The sequence below is a fragment of the Morone saxatilis genome, unplaced genomic scaffold (genome assembly GCF_004916995.1).
Source record: "Morone saxatilis isolate NCDOM2014 unplaced genomic scaffold, NCSU_SB_2.0 Contig20, whole genome shotgun sequence".
Classification (NCBI taxonomy): domain Eukaryota; kingdom Metazoa; phylum Chordata; class Actinopteri; family Moronidae; genus Morone; species Morone saxatilis.
In genome coordinates, this window is record NW_023339763.1 from 11,128,017 (window position 1) to 11,150,531 (window position 22,515).

A 22,515-nucleotide genomic window follows, 5' to 3' on the forward strand; every position below is an offset into this window, starting at 1 on the left:
TTATTTCTTCTTTTGTAAAATGTAGTTGGTCTCATTTGCACAGCGAACACCCAGGGATGCTACCATGGCTCTCCCTGGTCCACTATGTCTGTGCTACAGTGACTCTGGTCTTTTCCTCTGCATTACGAGAGTTTCCGTCTCTCCTACATGTATTCAGCTGATCAGAACAAACTCCCCAAGCTTATTGTTTTACTTCGATTCAGTTTGTTTTAACCAGTCTTGTCTTGCTGAGCTGAGGCATCTGAGTGTTTTCTTTTCGTATTTGTCTCTTCAGGTAGCGTCGTGCCCGGTGCAGGTGCATTCGAGGTGGCTGTGGCGGACGCTTTGGTAAAACACAAGCCCAATGTGAAAGGCAGAGCCCAGCTGGGAGTCCAGGCATTTGCAGATGCTCTTTTAGTCATCCCCAAGGTGAAGGATTTATATTTCTCCTGCAGACTTTCAGTGTTTCTTTATCCTAAGGTGTTCTTGCTTTTGTATTGTAGATCTACTACAATCAGTTGTCAGCTATTAAATTAATCGGCAACTACAATTTAAAAATCAAATTCTCTGATTTCAGCTTCTCGAATGTTGATTGATTATTTTCTGGTCTCTTTAGTTCTCTGTGACAGTTAACTGAATATGTATGGGGATGTGGACAAAACAAGACGTTTGAGGATGACACCTTGGGGAAATGATCATCAGAAATCAATAATAAGAATAATCGTTATTTGCAGCTTTACTGTGTAGTGCTACTGATAATATCTCTTGTCCTCCTCCTCTTGCTTACCATTAGACAGGAAAGTCAAAACTGATTTGTTATCTGTGAGAATTCACACTGTTATCAGCCTCCGTTGATTTTAATTCTGCATCTTCCTTTGTAGGTTTTGGCCCAGAACTCTGGCTATGACCCACAGGAGACCCTGCTGAAGCTGCAGACGGAGTACAAAGAGTCTGGTCAGCTAGTTGGAGTAGACCTCGACACAGGTCAGAACCACAGCAGGGTTTATAGAGAGAGAGAGAGAGAGAGAGAGAGAGAGAGGATTGTATTACGCAATGTATTTTAAGTCAATTACAATGCATCACAACGTCTTTTTTTAATTTTTCAAAAGCAGCAGCTAGCCTCCCTGGTTGGGTTATAATGCTCTTAAATCACAATCTTGAATCCTGTTTTTCAGGGGAGCCCATGGTGGCAGGAGAAGCAGGTGTTTGGGATAATTACAGCGTTAAGAAACAGCTTCTTCATTCATGGTGAGTTCACACATCTCAAACTCTACAAGGCCAGTGGAATATTTGAAACGTTCCCGGTGCATTGTCTCTTCAATCTCTTACGTGTTTTATTCCTTTTACAGCACGGTGATTGCCAGCAACATCTTGTTGGTGGATGAGATCATGCGAGCTGGAATGTCTTCACTCAAAGGTTAAAGGTCAACTGAAGAAGCTGCAGCTGTCTTCGTCCTCACAGGGATAGTTGTTTACCGAACGGTTCAGTCAACGTGTTCCCGCTCTGAAGCCCCCTAGTCTGATGGACAGCCTTCTCTAAACACCGCGGCATTCATCACAGCGTCTCTCAGAAATCAATGTTATGCTAGTCATGTTTTTTTTTTCATGGATTTGTCAACGCCTTCCTCTGATTGGTTTATTTATGAGATTTTGTTAAAAGCACTGACCTCTGCCACTCAGATTTGTTTCTACCCATTAAAGGTTTTCTTGGCTCTTGAAAGATTGGTTTGTTTTTGTCTTTTTGAAGAGTAAAGTGATCTATAAAATGCAGCTCTTGAGATAAACTGGGTGTTCAAATTTAGAAATCTCTCTTTAGAAACTATTTAAACAGTAAAATACAGCCAGTGGTGGAATGTAATTTAAATACGCAAGTGCTGTTTTTGGCACTTGGACTTCAGCATTTCCATTTTCTGCAATTTAAAATGAAATATTCAGCTTTTTACTCCACTAAAATTAATGTACAGATGCAGATTACTCAAAACAAAAGCTTACAAAAGAAAACAGTATATTATAGCTAATTGAATGGGTTCTCCACATACTGCAAAATTAAAATGCCTGTTGTATATGAATGCATTAGTGATTGTATATATTATGACTAACAATTTTTCTAAGACTTATCTGTTGCTACTTTAGAGCTTCTATAATATTTCTACCACTGCACAACAGTGAAGATACAAACTTATGATACATGTTTAATTTACATTTCAAGCTTTCAAAATAAAACTACTGGGAGTCCATTTATATAAACATGAAATCATTTTTAAAGGCATGTAAATGAATAATAAAACCTTATTTTAGATTGTAGTTTTTTTATAAACTTGGACTTATAGTCGTTCATCTTTCTCAAGGCTTTAAATAAGATGAAAATACATTTACAAATGTACTTATTAAGGGGGAGATTTGTTTACATAGCTTGATGGATCGTTTTAGTGGCACATTATTATATATTAACTCGTTCACCTAAACAAACTAAGACTGCAGATTGAATGATGTTTGTCTTTTTAAGTGTTTCATGGATATAATTCCGGGTGGATTAAGGTGAAATGGCAAACATTGTTTTATTTAATTAATTATTGTAAATTTTTGTGTTGTATTTAGTGTATGCTATAGTATCGGGAGAAGACAAAAAAAAAAACAACTAATTAACAAGTTTAAGTTTAAAATAAAGCGGAACCTTTTTTTTTATTTTACACGGAACTTGTTTTATGTTGAACTTATTTCCGTTGCGACGGTGAAATTGTTCCGAAGAGACGAGAAAAATGTGAAGTGAACATTAGATTGAAGTTTGATTAAATTCTGTCGATAGTTAAATCTTAAACTTTACATTCGCATATATACTTATATGCAAAATACAAACAATGTTAAATTGACAGTTAAAACCAGCTCGTCCACCATGGCCCTTCAGACAGTATCCTGGGTAACTGCGGTGTTTTTACTGACAGTGGCGGGTAAGAAATCACATATTTCTACATCTCTGAACAGACATTGTATTAATATTGTATCAGCGTGACGGAGAACAGTTTCCTCCTGACTCCCAGCAGCAGAGGAGATGCTGAAAATCCCAGGAGGAAAGATGTTAATGGGAACCAGTGCAGCTGATGGGAGAGATGGAGAGTCCCCCACTAAGGAGGTCGAGCTGCAGCCTTTTAGATTAGACACACACCCCGTCACTAACGCTGATTTCAGGTGATAAAACCGTAAATCTCGTATTGTGGTGTTTTGATAAGAAGGTAAACATAATGTGGTAACTTGCTGACTTGGCCTTTGTTCACCACAGAGACTTTGTGAGGACTCAGAAGTACAAAACGGAAGCCGAGACGTTTGGTTGGAGTTTTGTGTTTCAAGACTTCGTGTCAGAAGAGCTGAAGAGCAAAGTCACACAGAGAATTGAGGTACTGGGATTTTAATTTTTAATTCAGGAATTAAAAAAAATGAAGTAATTGTTAGTTTGACATCAATTGGCAAATCATGTATAACATTTATCAAGAAATATTCCTTGTTTGTGGCTTCTTTTAAATGTCTACATGTGCTGCTACACTTGTATTTTAATTAAGTAATTGCACTTTATTTACTTATACTTTGTACTTCTACTCTACAGTGTTTCAGAGGGAAATATTCTTTTTACTCCACTACTTTATTTGATAGTTCGTAGTTATTTTTTTACTTAACAAATAAAATATGAATCATTACGAATGAACATTTGGCTGTTACACTGTTGTAATAGACTCTAGGGACTGTGATTGCCATTTGACTGTAAATAACTTTGAACTCTTTACTCTTCTTTCCCATCCAGTCTGCTCCTTGGTGGTTGCCTATAGAACGGGTGTTTTGGAGACAGGTGAGATCTTTTCCATTTTTTTTTTTTTGTTTTGTTTTGTTGATCTTCTAGCATGCCTTAATTGCCTGTCTTTCACTGCTTTGATCCTCTGCTGCTCAGCCTGCAGGACCTGGTTCAGGCATTCGTGAGCGTCTGGGTTTCCCAGTGGTTCAGGTGAGCTGGAACGATGCTCGGGCCTACTGCCAGTGGAAGGGCAAGAGACTGCCTACTGAGGAGGAGTGGGAGTGGGCTGCACGTGGGGGGCTGCAAGGTACACACGTTGAAAGCACAGAATACTATTATGTGCCATCATTGTGATGAGTTTTGTAGCTTTTTGACAGTTTGTTCATGTCTACCCTCGACTGACACCCATTAAACAGAGTTGTAACGGTGTTTAAATAAAGTCTGCAGCTCATCTGAATTAAAGAGTTAAATTTGCCCTGAACGTTGTGTTTCATGAGTCAACAAAGAAAGAAGGAGGGACCAGTTTTCATGACCCCCATGCTGAATACCTGGAATATAATTCAAGGGTTTGCTCTCCTCTTATCTCTTCCCTGTGTTTTGTGTTCCAGGTCGAGCTTATCCGTGGGGAAACAAGTTCCAGGCCAACAGAACCAACCTGTGGCAGGTCAGTCTACAATAATACATGTTGCTGTAGCATTAGCTCAGTTATTATTGTCCTCATAGGATGCTCTGACTGGGGGTTCACATATGATGCATTTCTGCAGATAATGACACTTTTTTCTTGAGCTAAAGATATAAATGTGGGTGCAAACTGATTTTTTGTTGTTGTTTCTTAATAGAACTTCATGACTTGCCTGTATTGCTAATTGTATTAAGTGAGGGACCACAAAAATCTTGCAGTAAAATGAGTTTTGTACGATTTTACTCTTTAAATCAATAAATATGTATAGATATTTTATGTTGTCACACTTTCTCTTAAAAAACGTGTTCACATGAAAGCATTAATACAAATTTTCCTGTACATTTTGTCTGTATGTTTTTAGGGGTCGTTTCCAGATAAAGACACTGCAGAGGATGGATACCACGGCATCTCTCCTGTCACAGCATTTCCTCCCCAGAACAGTTATGGTAACTGTCCCTTAGATAAAGCCTCAATGAGATAATATAATATTAGAAGTACTACATGGTAACAGATATGTCTTTAGTTGAAAGCATTAGATAGAAAGGGATGTTTAAATGTATTAAAACCAGTCTGAGGTGCTCTTGGTTCTGATGGTTTCATCATATTCTTGCTGTACTGTATGTTTCTTAATATTATAAGAACGATGTTGATTCTTCCTGAAGGACTCTATGACATGATGGGAAACACATGGGAATGGACTTCCACACCTTTTCCAGGAGCCCGACCAATGTACGTGCTGCGTGGAGCCTCCTGGATCGACACAGTGGACGGTTCAGCCAATCATAAAGCACGAATCACAACCAGGTGAGTTATTAAAAAAAACAAAACACAGTATTTTCCGACTCTGAGCCCACAGACCAAGTGTGCATCACTGTTTTGATTGTGTGTCCTGCAGAATGGGAAACACTCCTGACTCTGCCTCTGATAACCTGGGATTCAGGTGTGCTGCCAGTGATGGACAGAAACAAGGGAAGAAAAAAGAAAAAACTGAACTGTAGCAACAAACCGGAAGTCAAAAATATGAAGAGAACAACAATAATCTTCATTTGAACCAACATAGTTCAGGTGCTACTCATGGATCTGATGACTTTCAGGTTGACACAGAACAAGAAAAAAGGAAGGAAGGGACCAATTAAATATTAATGACTAACAATGAATATTAATGATTTTTCTCCTGTGGAGAACTTAGAATTTTTTTTATGAATTTGATAAAGAATTAACACAAATATACTAATACTGCTAACATTCAAGAAATAAATCATTTACAAAAAAACCCCATGAAAAGTTCCTTGTTACTGTTGTTTTCGTAACGTCACACCTCGAAACAATAAAAGTCTCATGCTGATCATTTTACAGACACGTGTCATTGAATAGAAGAAATAGGACACTCAGTCAGCAGTCTTCCTTCTATATGCTGGGATCTGTCTTTTGTTGAGTGTTTTTATGTGAGTGGAGAGTAAATTGGTCCTTCGGTTCAGTCACGGCCTCCTCTAATCCTGTCTTTGTCTTTTTGTTTACTTTCCCATCACAAGTGGCCAACTGAGTGTTTATTGGACTGATTCTGTTGAACACCACAGCTAGGAAGTTTTATCTAAACTGTCAAATAACTGTATAATGACAAGCCTTGTTTCTGTTCTTAGGAAATGATTGAGTACTTTTGACCTGGCCACACACAATGCAGAAATATTCTGCAAGTGGATTCTTTCATTGACAAATATTTATTCAAGGCAAAAATCAGAGCTGGCAGTTTTGTTCTTGTAACATACAAGTGTTGCAATTTTAATTGGAAATTTAGCACATAGATAAGTTATCAGTTAGTTGTAAGTTATCTTGGCGTGAATTTCTCTGTGAATTAATTATTACTTTCAATATCTTTGAATTCTAATTTATTCTTCTTAACAAACTTCTTAAATCTGAACATCCCCACATTTGGTCCCCACATTGGTATCATCATGTGAAACTGTTAATACAATACACTTAATAGGGATTTACATTCGTGTTTTGGATGCTTGCAGATTCTTCCATCCTAAAGATTTGTTTTCAAACCTACAATAGAGGAAGAAAAGTTTAAAGCAAAAGTTAAAAAAAAAAGACATATTTGCTTCCTGGTGGAGCGTTTACACTAGCTTAGCATGAGGACTGGAAACGGGGTAAACAACTAGCCTAGCTTTGTCCAGGTAACAAAACATACCTACCAGCACCTTTTAAAGTGCACTAATTAACTGTATCTTGTTTGTTGAATACCTACCGTTTTCACTTTTACAGGTTGTTGTGTGACAGGCTTCTTGGCTCTGAGTAGTTGCCAGGCAACCAGCTGAGTTACTGCTCCTAGCCAAAAAATAGTTTGGCACAAACCTCACGTAAAACAGAAATAGTTGTTTTTATACTTTGGATTTAGATTTTATGGATCAAACAAATGAGATACAGCCGGTTAATTAGTACATTTTGAGGTTCTAGTAAGCAGGTTTCCAGCCTTTATGCTAAGCTAAGCAGCTACTGGCTGTAGTTTCATATGCAGCTATTGTACATGAGAGTGGTATCAGTCTTGTCATCTAACTTTCAGCAAGGAAGCCAATACTTTGTTCCCCAAAATGTTTTCATCGAAGTAAGTTTGAGGGCTAAAGTAAAGTTGCTTTAATAAAAACAAAACAATCAAGGCAAGTTTAGCACCTTTCAATAACAAGGCAGAATTATTTACATAAGACATAAAAGTTGATAAGAGAAAACAGGTGTAAATGAACAAGATAATATAAAATACACATATAAACAGGATTTAAGAGTAAAATGAAATACATCATAAAAATATGCCAAACTAAAATCAATTCAACAAAATCAAATGTGACAATATTTCAGTTGTTTTGAATCTAAATCAACCTGTTTTAAAAAAAATTGAGGGTTAGTCTTCTTTTTTATATAGTTTCTTGCAGAGAAGTTGCAGAATAAGTTTATTCTGTACTGTTATTAACTATCATCCCTAAAATATTACTGAAAACAACCCTGGGTATTGGTGATATACTCTCACTACACTGGCAGAAAGTCTTGAAGGCTGAAGACTAAATGACTTGTTGAGACATGTTTGTTTCATTGCAGTGATAATACAATAGCGCCTGATCTATAAATACTGGCACAGACAAAGGGTTTCCTACACACACTAATTAGGTTTGACCCATTAAGAATAAAATGTAAATTATTAAAGATCACAATAGAGAATCAACACTTTTACTTTGATGAGTGGGTCCACCTGTCTGAATGGTGTAGGTGGTGACCTACTTCCTGCAAAAGGGTGTGCAAATTGTGCAGTACAAAAGGTTGAGTACACCGCTTTAATAAGGACGCTGATAACACGTCTAACCATAAATCCACACAACACAAACGTGAGCCACTTCTTCCTGCTGCTTCAGGACTAAAACTAGGTCTAGAATTAAAGTTATGAACATTATGTGGCCCTCATAATAAGGAAATAAACAACAGGAAAGTGAAATTGGCAGTGAAATGTCTGATAACCGTGGTGCCTTTTTGCTGTAATTTGGCTGCAACCTTCAAATCAAATCAGCTTTTCAACTCTATTCTTCCTGCTTCCTGCAACTCAAAGACATTGGCAAGTATTCAGTTATAAAATAAGATGTGTTGATGTGTCACTGTCTCATCTCTGCACATGTATACGGAAGGTTTGTCATCAAAAATTACCTTCTTTATTTAACTGCAAGAAATGACTACAACTGGTGTTTTCCCCAAAGCAGTAAAGCCGCAGCGATAACTGTGTAATAATAGTCTGTGGTTTTGATGCTGTACATGTTGTTGTTTAAACCAAAGGAAAAAGGCTTCTATGTTATGGCATAGAGATTGATGGAATGTAACTAAGTACATTTACTCAATTACTGTACTTTAGCACCAAGTTAAGTATTAACTTGAGTATTTCTATTACATGCAACTCTATAATACTTCTCCTCTTCATCTCAGAGGCAATTATTATATGTTTTAGTTTACATTTGTCTGACAGCTTTCATCCTTTCCTGTCCCGTGAAAACTATGTGTCTCCAAACTTGGTGATTTTAAATTAGAATATTTCAGATAAACTTGATTAAATGTTCCTTTGTGGGTTGGGGAAATACTCCTCCTTCTTAACCTAAATTAAAAAAACAAAAAAACAATCCCCGGAGAAGCTGGAAAATCCCTTGTCACGAAGCTGAAAACTGCAGTTTTTAGTTCTACAAGAATATGTTGATATATATATATAGGGATCATTTTTCTGTATAAGGAGTACTACTTTTAAAACTCTAAGTCAATTTTGATGACAATACTTACAAACTTTACTTAAGTAAGTAGTAAGTCCTGAATGCAGGAGTTTTACCTGTAGTGGACAACTCTGTGTGCTATTAGTGTGAATACTTCTTCCACCACCGAACATTGAACTTGCCTTCATTGTATAACTGCTTTGACGCCGTCTGTATTATTATTATTGCTTTTTATATTTGAGTTGCTTGGTAAAAGAGCTGTTTAAATTTGGCATTATGCGTCAAGCCTGAATAATCTGATTGTGTCAAAGGATCAAAAGCCCTCCTCCCTTTGTTCCCCCGCAGCTGTGGTATGTTTGCACGTCATGTGTTTGTGTAGCAACTGAAAGGAGGAAGAAAACCCAGACGGGCCACATGAAGCCACAGCCTCCAGTGACATCACATCATGTCATGTCATGTCCCTGTGAGGACGCACACCGTTCTGGAAAAACGAGTTTGGAGACATTCTGTTTGTTATCCTCCCTCCTCTGGGTTTTTTGTCTTCCTCTCGCTCCTCCATGTTTATTTATTACCTGACAGTATCTGCAGGTGGTTTAATTGATTCTACTTCTGCCTGCGACTACTACCAAGGTGATCATGGACTACACTCAGTCTTTCTCAGCCCTCAACGAGAGGCTGAAGCCCCGAATCACCACCAGTGAGCAGCTCTACTCCTCCCTGAACAGATTGGAGGACAGACAGTCGGGCTCGCTCAGGAGCCTATATTTACCGTACCGACCTACAGTTCTGCCAGGACATCCAGAAGCAAAAGTCTCTGTGACTCTACCAGAATCAGAAGATCCAGAGGAACCTGAAGATGTCACAGAGCAAGAGGATTTGGTTTCTGATGACCCAGAAGAACACGGTGCTGACCTGCTGCCCTTTAACAACTCATGCCTCATCACTGAGTTGAATCTAAAAGATGTGGGTGAAGAGGAGCTGGTTGACGAGGACAACAGCAACTCACCGTCTGAGGATAAAGACATTCCAGGTGAACTGACCTCAAAGGGGAAAGGTGATTCCTCAAAATCAGCAGCCGGTGAAGATGGGAGCTCCATGCAGAGGGACTACATAGACGGGACATTACCAGACCTGATCAGGAGCGGCAGGACTCTCTGCAGACGTCGGACACTGGGACATGTCTCAGAGACAGTAGGGATAACAGTCTTTTTTAATGTTCATTTAAAATGAGAGCGAGATTGTTCACCATGTTTTACAGGGCATGAACTTAAATTTATTCTGCTACAAACAGGCTTGTCAAACAATGAAACCTGTTATACAGGGAGGATTATACTCTGACTTTCACTCGGGAGTGTAGCAAGCATTTGCAAAAAGCACAAAATGAAAGATACAAAGTTGTTCCTAGAACACCACCAAGAAATCATGGCCATCAACATAATGAATTATGATCAAAATGAGTTTGACGTCAGAGCGCAGTAAACCTCAGTTTGTAACAACTTGATTGTACAGGACACTATCACCTGATGACGACAGGGCTTGATTTGTGGTCATGAGTGTAAAGATGGAAACAGTGATGATTTGATGCCTCATACTTTATGTTTAAGAATTTCCATTGTTCAGTTATCTTGGCGTGTCTTTGAATGTTTCTATGAATGAGTTCATTTGTGCATATTTTCAGTGTTTGCAAGTGCTGAATAACAACTCAGCCGGTACGACTGGATTTCTTGTCTGCAGTTTCACCACCAGGAATCTAGATTAGCAGTTTCTATTTACATTGTGTAAAAGTGTCATGAGTTAGCACTTTATGTGTGCGGGCCTACAATTATCTTCACAGCAAAAAATTGGTTGTTAAAATGAACTGATGTTATATTATTGTCTGCAGCTCAAAGAGGTACGCAGAGAAGTGGAGCTGTCTCGGAGACGAAGCATCAAACTTAAAGCCCAGGTGGACAAACTACAGGAGAGCAGAGAAGGAGTGGGCTGGAGCCAACACAGAGAGAGGGTAAAGGTTACACACAGCACCAGGATATAGTGTATGTCTGCCCAGCTCTGCAGGATTATTATTATTTAATTCTATTTATTACTATCCCAGGTCACAGAGGAGGTCCTGTCTGTTCTGCGACTGCTGCACCCACTGACGGAGCCAGAGTCCGGCCCGCTTGAAAACGCTCATGGTGAAAACCACCTGGACGCCGCTCTGGCCCAGCTGCAGAATGTGGCCCGACATCTGGCTATCGGCCACACCAAACAGGTGAAGGCCAACACCCACAATCAAATAAAGCTCCTTACTCTTATCATGTACTCTACTCCTGCAATCTCATTTTGAGTTTATTTTAGTGGGCATGATACCCAGAAGAAAGCTTGTTTTGCACATATAAATAAAGGAAAGGTGTACAGGTGACAAAGGTGGCCAAATATTTACATGTAGAAACTGTTTTATCTTCAATTTCTATTTAAAATCTGACTATATTAACTTGATCCATAGTGCCTTATTTAAAGATTACTTCACCTGCAAATTATAGAAGAGTCATGAATATATTTTTGGACAACAGCAAGGAATTTATATTATCAACAAAGTGGTTGAATACTGTACAGACATATATACACTCATGTGAGAGACGCTCGTGCACTCCAGATGAATCATTTCCCTCATTATTTCCCTGACAGACCATTAGGTGTTACAGCTCAGCTATGTGGCCTGACAGGTTTACGAGTGACTTGATCAGTAATGTGAGTCTTTTTGGTATTTGCTGTATGTAAGGGAAATTCACAAGGTGTCTGAATCCTGTTAAAATACAGAAAAGAGAGAGTGAAGTCAGTGATGTTAAAGGCTGATAACAACAAGAATTTGTGACAAAACATAACCTGCCTCTCCTGTTTGTTCATTCAAAAGCTGAAATCTGGGAAAGCAGCAGAGGACAGTGCTATTCTCCAGCAGGCGCTGTGTGACAGAGATGAGGCCATAGAGAAGTGAGTACGCACACATCACGAACACAGTCACACTCTCCTCTAAATGACAAATAAAGATTTGAGGGGGAAAAAAGGAAGTTGAAAGATGTAGGATCTATTTTGAGGAGTGTGTCATTCTTTCTGTCACTGCTGTGCAGAAAGAAGGCGATGGAGGCCGAGCTGCTGCGGAGTAAAACAGAGATGATGTTGCTGAACAATCAGTTGCTGGAGGCCGTGCAGAAACGTCTGGAGCTCTCGCTGGAGCTTGAGGCCTGGAAGGTAAACCTGAGTCGAGTTTAATGTTTAACAGAGACAAAACAGAAGTGAATAAACTAGGAAAGGGAATGTAGAAAGGGAGGGTGTGACCATTTAACAATTAACAGCTAAAACATAAATGTAAATATCGTGCAAAAAAAGCCAGTAGGAAAATTGAAATATGTGTGACTTAGCCCAAGTAATCTAGAATAAGTAGGACACACAGTATACACACCCACACACAACACAACACACACATAATTAGTGTTTTGTACACACGTGTACTTTCAGAGCACAGAATGTGTTCAGCTGTGAAACACAATTAAAATTCACACACATTACATTCAGTATATGCAGTAAAGTACTGCCAGCTGGTATCCTGCCACAGTGTTTTGGCCACAGGCCAGTGTGTTCATCTGCTGAGCTCTTGGCTCCCTGCAGTGTCTAACCGAAACCGCACTGCACTTTGCAAGTGTTTTGTCAAGTTTACTGGTGGGAGCAGCAGCGTGTACTTCAGTTTAATACTCTAAACTCCAAACTGATTTTATCTAAACTACTGAAAATAGAGAAGTTTTTCATGTTTTAGTATCACAAGGATTTATTTTGTTATTGACAAAAAAATCATATCGCCACTGTTTTTTTCTGGCTTACTACTGGTGGGGAAAGCTGTATACTGGGGTCAGTGTGATCGGAAAATGTATCTAAAATCACAGAATCTAATGTTTCAGGAAGATATAAATAGATATAAAGCTAAAAACAAGGACAAGAAAAGCTGAACTAAGATAGGTAATAATAATATATAAATATAATATTAATATAGAAATTATAAAATGCAACACTGACCCAAAAAAACCCACACACTATACCTGTGATAGTGTGTATTGTGTACAAATCCAGTGTTTCTGTAAATTAAAAATCAAATATCACAAATTAAAAAATCATATATCATATTATAACTAACTAAAGGAGGCAAAGCATTAAGAATTTGAGATGGTGTAATCTAATATAAACCAAAATAGTCGCCAAAACACACACTAGAATTAGCAATTTCCAAATTTGTGGTAAACATATAATTATGAATATTCCAGCCACCTTCTATTTTAGGTAAACCTAAACTTGAATTATAATTCATATACATATATATGTAATATTGGTCCTATTAGCTAGCTGACTGTTACAGTGAAACAGTGACGTTGTTGTCTGCTGCGTTTGATAAGCCACCCTTTCCACTCCTTAGCACTCAGGTGTGCACTGGCTCTGAAAGCAGATCGACAACTCTCATTGATTTAAAACCCGGGGGCGATCACCACATTCCCACACACATTCTCTTTCAGACATTCCCTTATCATCATCAACTGGTTTGCAGATTTTTGAGGGTTGCAGATTCTTTTAAGTGAGTATTTCTTGTGCTCTGACAGCCTGTTTGTTTTCCTTGCTTCAGGAGGACGTTCAGCTGATCCTCCACCAGCAGTTGCAGAGTCAGCAGCAGGCAGAGCAGGCCCAGAAGAAGCCCTCCCGCCTGGGCATCCTGAGGAGAAACAACAAACCTCCCATCCAGCGGCCGGCCAGCATACCTACAGCTGCACCTCCCACAACCAACTCAAGCCAGATCTTTGTCTCCAGATCTGCAGTTTCTGCTGCTCCAACTCCAACCACGCCTCCTTCTACCCCTTTCCAACGCAACTGGAGGGACAAGCTGAAGAGGAACAAGACCAGTCGTCAAGGAGACCAGGATGCAGCGGGACAGGATTCAGAGTGGGGCAGGGGTCACAGTGGCTTCCAGGTTGTATCACTTGATTGAAACAGTGACAACTTTGCACTTTAAGTACATTCATTCTGAAGCACAACAATTTAAAGTCCCCCTTGAGTCAATAATGTGTTTCGCTTATTGTCACTTGGTAGTTTAAACTTCACTGTGCAGAATGAGGTTTGACACTAGAAGGCTGTTTTTACATCTTAAGTCTGAGTTTAAGACGTGTACATACGAGCTGATCACAACTAGTTTTGGAAGTCGATCGTTGTTCTACATGCAACTTACATCACGAACGAACTCTTCACTGAATTGGGAGACATCTGGTGTCCAGTAGTCACACACGAAGGAATAATATTTACATATTCATAGATTCCTTTTTATAAGTTGAAGTAATTTTAACAAGTTTTTTTTTTTATATTACACAATCATACCATACAGAGTATTTATTATGTCTTAAAAAAACATGTCTGGAAGGGCTCCTTAATGTATTCTTGTGAAATGTGCTCTGGATATTTGACTCATTCAGTGTATCTATGAAATATAGCTGTGATTATGAATGAGCCATGTCATTTCTTAATACTGTAATGCCTTACACTTAATTTCCTGACTGTTGTTATATTGTAAATAAATGAAACTTATACATTTCCTGCTGAGTCAGACTGCAGTTTATGATGAGTCACTACATCTCTTACAACCCATCATTAGCTGCACTTTTTTCAAGATTCAAAAGGAAAAAGAATACACACTGTTGCAGATGTTTTGCCATTTTATTGTATAATATTAGTTTGTACATTTTCAATAGTATATCATCAACTCTACCTATATGCATCTTGCACACATTTAAAATTTATATATGGCATTATCTATAATGAGTGCCAACATTGTGGCAACATGTTCAACAAATTGAGACGTATATAGCACAGCAAAGGTACATCTGATGACAAGAGAAAAGGCATGCTCATAGTGAAACAATATACAATCCTGAACAGATGATTACAATCTTCAAACAGCTTTTTCAATGTGATTCAATAAATTCACTTTTCTATATTGTTGACACAGAGTTCCCCTTACATATTCTTGTCCTACTGCAACACTCCAGAAGCTGAAGCAGGGCCTGCATTCAAATGTCAGCGATGCCCCCCAACAATCTATGCATATTGTGCAACAAGACAAGTCGGTCCTGTGGTTGAGGAGGACGACGGGGTCCTTCTCCACTAACTGCAGCTTTACAAAAAGAATAAAATAAAGGAGAGTTTCACTTAACTTAATTCTGGTCATTTAAAGCCTTCTAGACTTCTGTATTCACATCAAATGAACATAAAACACTGATTGTAGTAAACATCTAGCGCCATGAAGGGATATACCCTCATCTGTTAAGCTTCCTTTAAGAAAATTCACACATAACTGGCAACCCAGCTGCCAATCTAAAGTCTAGTTATTATTGTAGAATAAAAGTGTTTTTTTGTTTTTTTTCAAATCAAGTTTTACAGAAATGGAAAAGGAGCTCTTGACAAAAGAGGCACATACAAATTTACAACACCCTGCTTATTCATACAGATGGCAGTTTCACTACTGTGGACTGTACTATTCAAACTCATGGAAAACAGAAATGATATTAACACTATTACGATTAGATAACAACATACAATGTTGCAGCATATATCTGTGAGATACCCATATAGCTTTGCGCCTCAGTTGTAAAGATAAGTGAGATATAGATAATAAATCTCTAAAACATGTTTCATCAAAACACACTGATTGGACTGACCAAATACAAAGACACAACAACATTACCACGGCTTATTGCCAGACAGACACAAGAATAGTATAAGTGTATAATAATTAGCATATCCAGTTGTAACCTGAGACATTCAGGAAACAGATTGTGAATACTGCATTTGAGTGTTTCAGCTTGGTTTTCGTATAGGATTATGTTCACATAAAAATATAATCAGCTCTCGATGACCTCGGTCTATGACAAAGTAACTGACCTGTAAATCCCTTATCTCTGACAAACAGCAGAGACACAGAGGAGAGGACGTGAGAAATAAAGTAAATAATATTATCGACATTAAAATAAGTTTCTACAACTAACCATCTGCACACATAAAGTCTGTATTACAGCCTCTTTGCGGAGCTCCAACCTCCCCACACGTTCTCCCCCCGTGAATTTTTGCTTTGCTCATTCTTCACTTCTCTCCAAGAAGAGCTTCTCAGATATACAGTATTTGTTTCATTCCAGCGCTGTCAAAACTTTAATATCCAACTATGTTACGGCTGGTCCACTTCAGCAATCCCACATTGTACTTGGCCTAAAGCCACGTTTCTATTAGACTGGCATTAATGTTTCAACATAAAGAAAGCACTGTGCAAATGAGAGTTTCTTTGGATTAGTATATCACCTCCAAAACAGCCCTGTTATATGTTGCACTGGAGATATTTTCCACCTGCCGATCTAAAACTCAATGAAAACGCACCTATACAAGCTAGTACCACTACCTGTCTGGCAGAGAGACTAAACAAAAGAAAAAATCACTTAAACTACACTACACTACGTTTGTTTGAAGGTAAGAACTGACTGCTGTAAAAGGGTGAGTTTGGTCCAGTGTTGGCATTTAGTAGCATCATTAACGACTGCACTCACGCTTGCTGAAGCTGCTGAATTCTAACCTTCATTTTCAGAAATTGGACACTCAGAGGTGCAGAGCATAAAAAAAGTTCTGGGCCTAGGGCAGGAGGCAGCTAGGACTGGAGGAAGGAGCTGATGGAGCTGATGAAATCTAAGGGTTTATCTGCGTGGATCCAGTGGCTCGCGTCTGGGATGTACTGGATGTCAGCGCTAGGGAACAGCCTCTGGATTTCTGGGTAATCGTCGGAGCTGGATAAGAAGTGAAGACACAGAGAAGTAGGAATGAGAATATCAAGTAAAACAGGGTGCTGAAATGGCAAAAGGAAAAAGATGAACAGTGAGCTGGCATGTCATCAGTATTGGCCGATAAAGCCTTTAAAATTAAACATTAGCATCTGCAATTTCTTCCAATATGCAGATAAAACGACATCAGAATTATACAGTTAGTAACTAGGCTAGGGACGTCCTAATCCGAGCTCAATGATCGGTATCAGCACTGATCAAGGCATTTTTTAACCGATCGGTATCGGCTATGCTGAGCTTTATTGATTTGATCTGTTGTTTTACGTCAGCTGTCATATAGCTGTTTTCATCATCAACTCTGATTGTTTCCTCCACTCTGCTCTGTGTGAGTGCTCCTGCTCTCTCTCACACACACACACATGCTGCCTTCTGCTCGGAGGAGAGAGCAGTAGCGATCCGACATAAAACCACTCTCAAGCAAGTGCAACAAAAGTACAGGAAACAAAAAGCCAAAGAGTCATTAATGAATGTAATCGGTGCAAGAGATGTACAGGCGAACACAAAACCAAACAGTCCATTGATGCAATGCAGAGCTATTCAATTGTCAAGCAATGGATTGATTTTTAGTAACTTGAAGTGTGCAATGCGCACTGTATTATCAAACAGAAAATCGGATCGGGACTCTGTATCGGTAGATACTCAATATTTAATGACTCGGATCGGATCGGGGGATAAAAAAAACGTGATTGGGACATCCCTAAACTGCTGTGCCACCCAAAACGAGGGTGCATGAACCGAAGAGGTCGTCGAAGTATGTCTGCGGTGTGGACGTCTTATCAAGTTTCCGAAACAGTTGTATTTGCAGTGATTGCTTACCATCGGTCATTCCTTTAACACTACAAATTTAAGTTTGTGAAGAACAAAAAGAAACAACGCCAGCAGCCTTTTCCCTTCACAATAAGGCATAATAATATGTTAATTCCACCACAGGAGAGACTTGATGTTTTCTGCAATTAGGTTGAAAAGATATGCGTATATATCAGCATCTGCAATCGCCTAAAATTAACTGGAAAATATCAGATATTGGCATAAATCCAGTATCATGCATCCCTACAGTAAAGAGAAAACACGTTCATTATATGTGAAACACAGCTGGTGTTCACACATTCACACACAGAGCTGTTACTTTATGGTGTTGAGGTGGATTTTTTCTAGATAAATGGTACATTTATGGTAATTTCTCATTTCCATTTATTGCATATGTAATCAAAATTGTATTTCTAAAGCTCCAGAGAGTCCAGCTTGGGACTTTAGTTGGGGGACTTTTATTAAATGGTTTATATATTTAAATTAAAAAATGTTCTTATAGATATATATATATATATATATAATCCATTGTAATCTATTATGTTCTTTGCACATAAGCATTGCAAATAAGCTTAGACTATAAATGCTATAATATGTAGCATTTTCAGCAAGTATTCTACATGTATCAGTCCCTATATAAATAAACAGTCTGTGTATGTGGTATTTTATACCTGATATAAGCAGAACTGGCTCCACCCAAAAACAGTGTAGGTCCCTCATAGATGGTTTCAAAGCTGGGGAAGCTCATAATATCATCAAGGTGTGCCGAGATGGCCTCCAGGTTGACCCTCCAGGCATAGTGGCCATTGTGCTCCACCAGGTTGGTCAGCAGGAACTGACGCACCGAGCGCTCCTGAGGGAGGGAAGGACAGTTTATGACTAGACTGATTTAAAAAAAAAATATATATTGACTTGAAAGAAACAAAAATAAATATTTTTATATTAACAATGGACCACGTGACTGAACAATGCCTACTCAGCATTAACAGTAGACAGACACATTTAGTGACTAGCTTGTGAACACAATTTAGCATTTAGCAGCTAGAGAGTTGGTAGAGACCAAAAACAGAGCAAAAACAGAGTGAATATTGGTCTTTCATACATCAGGTGGTCAGAAACACAACTCTAAATAAATGACATTAATATTCCTGGATGTGTAAATAGGCAACTGGTTGCTGACAAGCTTGTCATATGAACTTTATTACGTGATAACATGTCAGTCAAGTTTGTGGTGCTACCAAGTGGCCAAAATCAGTTATTGCATGTTTAAATATCAGATACAGTAAACTACTACTTGACAAAATAAAATACACTCCTGACAAACTAACATCCCAGGTTTAATTAACTGAAGAACAGCGGACATTATTTTAAACAATCAAATCAAAAAAGGAGTCCTGACCTTGACCAAACTGCGTAGCTGATCCTCAGCCATCCGCCTGGCGGTGGAACGTGGGATGTCACTGGAGATCTTCACCTCCTGCATGGCCTGGATGTAATAGCGGAAGTTGGTGCGCGTGGATGTCTGGGCTGGACTGATGTCCACTACCACCAACCTCTCCACTAGACTGGACTACAAACAGAGAAAAGAAAGAGTGGATGAACAGGCCGGGAAAGAGATTGGGGGAAAACCTAAACTGGAAACAGGACAGCTAGGTAGGTAGCATGAAGACCAGAGGATTAAGTTCAGAGAGACATGAATGTACAGTGAGAAAGGTCAGGTGACATCCAGCAGTGGCACTGTAGCATCACGATAAACTCGTGGTGACATTTTCACTGCTAACCTGCGTCAGGGCAGTCGTCATGGCCGTTTTCCCTCCCATGCTGTGGCCGATGAGGACGCACTTCTCGATGCGCAGCTGGGCGAGGAGGTGTTTCAAATCGTTGGTCATCGCTTCATAGGTCAGCACCGGACTGTGAGGGCTGGTGCCGTGGTTACGGGCATCTACAGTCAGCACCTAACTAGACAAAGGACAGTTAGGACACTTGGAATGGGGGGAAAGAAGCAACAGAGCAGAAACAGAAAAAACATTTACGTCAGCCGTGCACTTTGTTTGTTGTTCTTTTGGCCCCAGCTCAGGCGAAGAGACAGCACAAACAAAGGCTGCACTGTGCACATGAGGTGATGAGTTTCTTTATCTATCAGTATTTATTACAAAACAACAGACTGCTGAGGAGTTGTATCAAATGGCTGACAGCACACTGGTTGATTGTATGTTCCCATGCATGCTTTTGTATGAGGTGGAGTGTCGGGCTACTGAGAACAAACTCAGACACATAAAAGGTGAATTGTTTTTGATGTAACAACAGACAGGTGAGATGTCTTCATCGCTGCATTACCTTTCGGCCTGTGCGCTGCACCAAGGACTTCGCTATTGAGTGGAAGTTAGATTTGCTGCCAAAAAGGCCATGGAGAAACACCAGGGGAGTGCTCTCTCCCTTCCCGTCGAAGACATCATAGGTCAAGTTGACTGGACTGGGGGGAGAAAAAAGTAATTGATTGTTTAAAATCTCCCCAGTTACGTCTGTGGTGAGGAAAATTTGCAACACTACTTAAACAGGAACAGTGATTAATGTAAGTAATAAAACTCTGCAAACTGCTGAAACTTCAGTCTTTTGCTTTCCTAATTATGTCCCATTCAAACAGGATATCAGGAGAGATTATTCAAGCAGTAACTATACATTTATACACATATATGTCGTTGTTTTTTTAAAGTTGTCTTTATATTATATATTAAACTTATTAAAAAATATATTTGAGTGTGTGAACTGGAAAAGTAATTATTCTTTCTTTGTGATTTTAAATATTTCCCTCTGCAGATGTTAATGTAACAGTATAGAGGGCACAGTCACATGACCACCTATACAATGCAATACAATAGGCATGATTAAAATGGTCTCTGTGAAGCTTTAATATTTAGTCAACTCTATTACTTATTAATCTGTTAGTTACTTTTGATAAATGTAAAATTTACAGCATCATAATGAAGTGCTTTAGTCCTGAAGAAACTAAAAATCTGACTCTCCACATTTGTTCTTTTGGTACAGGACCCCCCCAAAAAAAGTCACATCATCACGATTTTAATAGGTTCTTCAGTAAAAATTCAATTTGGGATGTAAAAATTATCATTCCCACAGTAATCGTGCAATTGTAATGTCACAATATGATGTTTTTATCATACTGTGCAGCCCAGAGATAATACATGTACAATGATATAAAACAGAGAAATTAGTTATCCGAAGTATCCTAGTTAATAGTTATCTTATGAGTGAGTCAATTAACTGATTAATCAACTAATCACTTCAGCTCTAGGGTTTGCAATGTTACACTGGATTGCATTAACTTGGGCACACATCTAATGTCTTTAAATTATATACACTCAGTTGCCTGTTTATTAGGTACACCTAGCTAAATCTAATGCAGTCCAGCAACAAATCTTACCTTCTGAGAGGTGTTTCATAGGGCTGCACAATTATTATCACTGAAATATGACAAAGTGCAATATCCAAATCGCATAAGCTGCAGTTTTTTTGATTAAAAAAAAAGGTAAAATGTGCATCAAACAGCATTATAGTGAAGCACTGTAGTGCTGCAGAGATGAACCTGGCCTACAAATCTTATTCTCCACATTTAAGAAACCATGTTTGTTTGGTACAGACACAAACAAATGTCACACAATCATGATTTTACTATGATCACTACCACTAATCCTGAATCATATCGCAATTGGTCAAAAATAATCGCAATATGGTGTTTTTTTTTTTTTTTTACCATATCATGCAGCCCTATTTCTAATATTGTGTCAATGGGTGGACAAAATATACACACCATGTTACATTAGGATGAAACAAACCCCTCTCTACAAGCAGTTTGTGTAACATTAACGGAGGTAGCATTCATAAATGGGTGTTGTATTAAGACAGCATTCATTTTAGCTTGGCTTATCTAACAAACTGGTAACGGGGCGTACATGTAGTATAGAATAACATATAGCACATGACAGCAAATGGTCGTTTTATTTACACAGCCGAATAATAAGATAAAGCCGGACCGAGAGTCCATATCTAAAATCCTCTTTGTAAGTGTGATGGACTGATAGCTCGACTGCAGGTTAACCCTCTGGCTAACCAGACGTCTGAATGTCATGTTTTCATGTCAACTGTGTCAAATTAAAGCTCGATAAAAACCATGGCAAATGCACAACACGGTGACATATATTAGCCTATAATATATCAGTAATGTTCAGGGGTGTCACGTCCACCCTCTGTCCACGCTAACAGCGGCGGACAGAGGGCATCAGATAGCCGGGGAGCTAGCGGGGATACCTGGACGAGCTCGCCGCCCGGACCGGTGCAGCCGCCCCGCACACATCCTGCTGGCCGGGAAACAGGCGACACGACGGCCGACCGCTCAGCAGTCCCCGCTGGATCAGGCGACACAAAGCACTCATGGCAGCATAGGCTCCGTTACCGGGCGGTCGACAAACAGCATGTGCGTTTAAAAAGCGGCCACAGCGACAGCAGAGACTCGGTGAGCACCGGAGGTCGAGATTGAACGGAGCTTCGGTCTGTCAACAGCTGATGGTGCGTGATGACGTAGGACGCACAGATGAGGGCGGGGTGTGTTGACCCTGAGTTTGGTCTCTCAGGCTAAAAAAAAACAAAAAAACAGCACACACAGTATATTTATTTTACTTTACCGAGCTGACTTCAATCTAAGGGCATATATTTGAAGTCACTTAATGGTAATCAGAATCAGAATCACACATACAAGGATTTTGACTCAGGTTTTATGTTTTGATTTATTGTGTTGATTTTATTTTACTTGAATTTTATTTTACTTTTATTCTTATCTCTACTCTCTGCTCTACTTTCTATATTTAGCTAAGAGTTTTTTGTTTACTGTTTATTTAAGAGTTTATTGTTTATCTTATATTGTATCTTTCAATACCTCTTCTATTTTTTTATACAAGTGTTTTGTAAGCTGCTGGAAATTAAATTTCCTTGAGGGAGTCATCCCAAAGGGAAAGTGAAGTCTAAGTCTCTAAGTCTGTTGCTCTCAATGTACAAACACAGACTAAGCATAAATAAACAGGACAACAAGCTCAACAAAATATAAACTACTATGCACAGTTATACATATAT

General features: G+C 38.9%; 4 protein-coding genes and 1 non-coding gene across 6 annotated transcripts in view; 4 read left to right on the forward strand and 1 right to left on the reverse strand.

Annotated features, from left to right (window-relative positions):
* cct6a (chaperonin containing TCP1, subunit 6A (zeta 1)) overlaps positions 1–1,699 on the forward strand; it is a gene marked incomplete in the record, with an annotated part of 5,818 nt that extends 4,119 nt beyond the window's left edge. Inside the window, 4 exon segments of the mRNA XM_035666988.1 lie at positions 275–408; positions 861–963; positions 1,155–1,227; positions 1,329–1,699. Coding sequence (XP_035522881.1) covers positions 275–408; positions 861–963; positions 1,155–1,227; positions 1,329–1,401 — 383 coding nt within the window.
* LOC118332157 lies at positions 36–172 on the forward strand. Its single transcript, XR_004796919.1, has one exon. It is a non-coding gene; the product is annotated as a small nucleolar RNA SNORA22 (small nucleolar RNA).
* A 999-nt stretch (positions 1,700–2,698) lies between the features above and the next one.
* On the forward strand, positions 2,699–5,720 carry sumf2 (sulfatase modifying factor 2). Of its 2 annotated transcripts, none has more exons than XM_035666550.1 (9): positions 2,699–2,927; positions 3,018–3,165; positions 3,257–3,371; positions 3,773–3,817; positions 3,917–4,067; positions 4,369–4,424; positions 4,804–4,888; positions 5,105–5,246; positions 5,338–5,720. In XM_035666550.1, the coding sequence occupies exons 1-9, from the start codon at positions 2,822–2,824 to the stop codon at positions 5,438–5,440; spliced, it is 951 nt and encodes a 316-aa protein (XP_035522443.1). In that variant the 5' UTR covers positions 2,699–2,821; the 3' UTR covers positions 5,441–5,720. The 2 variants fall into 2 exon arrangements, with proteins under 2 accessions (XP_035522443.1, XP_035522444.1); XM_035666551.1 differs by having other exon boundaries at positions 3,021–3,165; positions 5,338–5,479.
* Positions 5,721–9,191: 3,471 nt separating this feature from the next.
* bicdl2l (bicaudal-D-related protein 2-like) lies at positions 9,192–14,054 on the forward strand. Its single transcript, XM_035666021.1, has 6 exons — positions 9,192–9,868; positions 10,560–10,679; positions 10,770–10,928; positions 11,571–11,647; positions 11,785–11,905; positions 13,323–14,054. Exons 1-6 carry the CDS (start codon positions 9,314–9,316, stop codon positions 13,680–13,682), a joined length of 1,392 nt encoding a protein of 463 aa, XP_035521914.1. The 5' UTR covers positions 9,192–9,313; the 3' UTR covers positions 13,683–14,054.
* A 336-nt stretch (positions 14,055–14,390) lies between these two features.
* Positions 14,391–21,953, reverse strand: abhd11 (abhydrolase domain containing 11). The gene is made up of 6 exons (XM_035667187.1): positions 21,697–21,953; positions 19,711–19,846; positions 19,155–19,328; positions 18,773–18,943; positions 18,045–18,226; positions 14,391–16,512 (listed from the first exon to the last, which is right to left on the reverse strand). Exons 1-6 carry the CDS (start codon positions 21,819–21,821, stop codon positions 16,377–16,379), a joined length of 924 nt encoding a protein of 307 aa, XP_035523080.1. The 5' UTR covers positions 21,822–21,953; the 3' UTR covers positions 14,391–16,376.
* Between the last annotated feature and the right edge of the window lie 562 nt (positions 21,954–22,515).

Coding starts and splice junctions, on each gene's coding strand:
- sumf2 (XM_035666550.1), top strand. CDS start 2,822: ATGCAAAATACAAACAATGTTAAATTGACAGTTAAAACCAGCTCGTCC. Junction 3,372..3,772: donor AAGTCACACAGAGAATTGAG/GTACTGGGATTT, acceptor TTTCCCATCCAG/TCTGCTCCTTGGTGGTTGCC. Junction 4,425..4,803: donor ACAGAACCAACCTGTGGCAG/GTCAGTCTACAA, acceptor GTATGTTTTTAG/GGGTCGTTTCCAGATAAAGA.
- bicdl2l (XM_035666021.1), top strand. CDS start 9,314: ATGGACTACACTCAGTCTTTCTCAGCCCTCAACGAGAGGCTGAAGCCC. Junction 10,680..10,769: donor GGAGCCAACACAGAGAGAGG/GTAAAGGTTACA, acceptor TTACTATCCCAG/GTCACAGAGGAGGTCCTGTC. Junction 11,648..11,784: donor AGAGATGAGGCCATAGAGAA/GTGAGTACGCAC, acceptor ACTGCTGTGCAG/AAAGAAGGCGATGGAGGCCG.
- abhd11 (XM_035667187.1), bottom strand. CDS start 21,821: ATGAGTGCTTTGTGTCGCCTGATCCAGCGGGGACTGCTGAGCGGTCGG. Junction 19,847..21,696: donor CGGGCGGCGAGCTCGTCCAG/GTATCCCCGCTA, acceptor TTCTCCCCCCAG/TCCAGTCAACTTGACCTATG. Junction 18,227..18,772: donor AGCTACGCAGTTTGGTCAAG/GTCAGGACTCCT, acceptor TCCCTCCCTCAG/GAGCGCTCGGTGCGTCAGTT.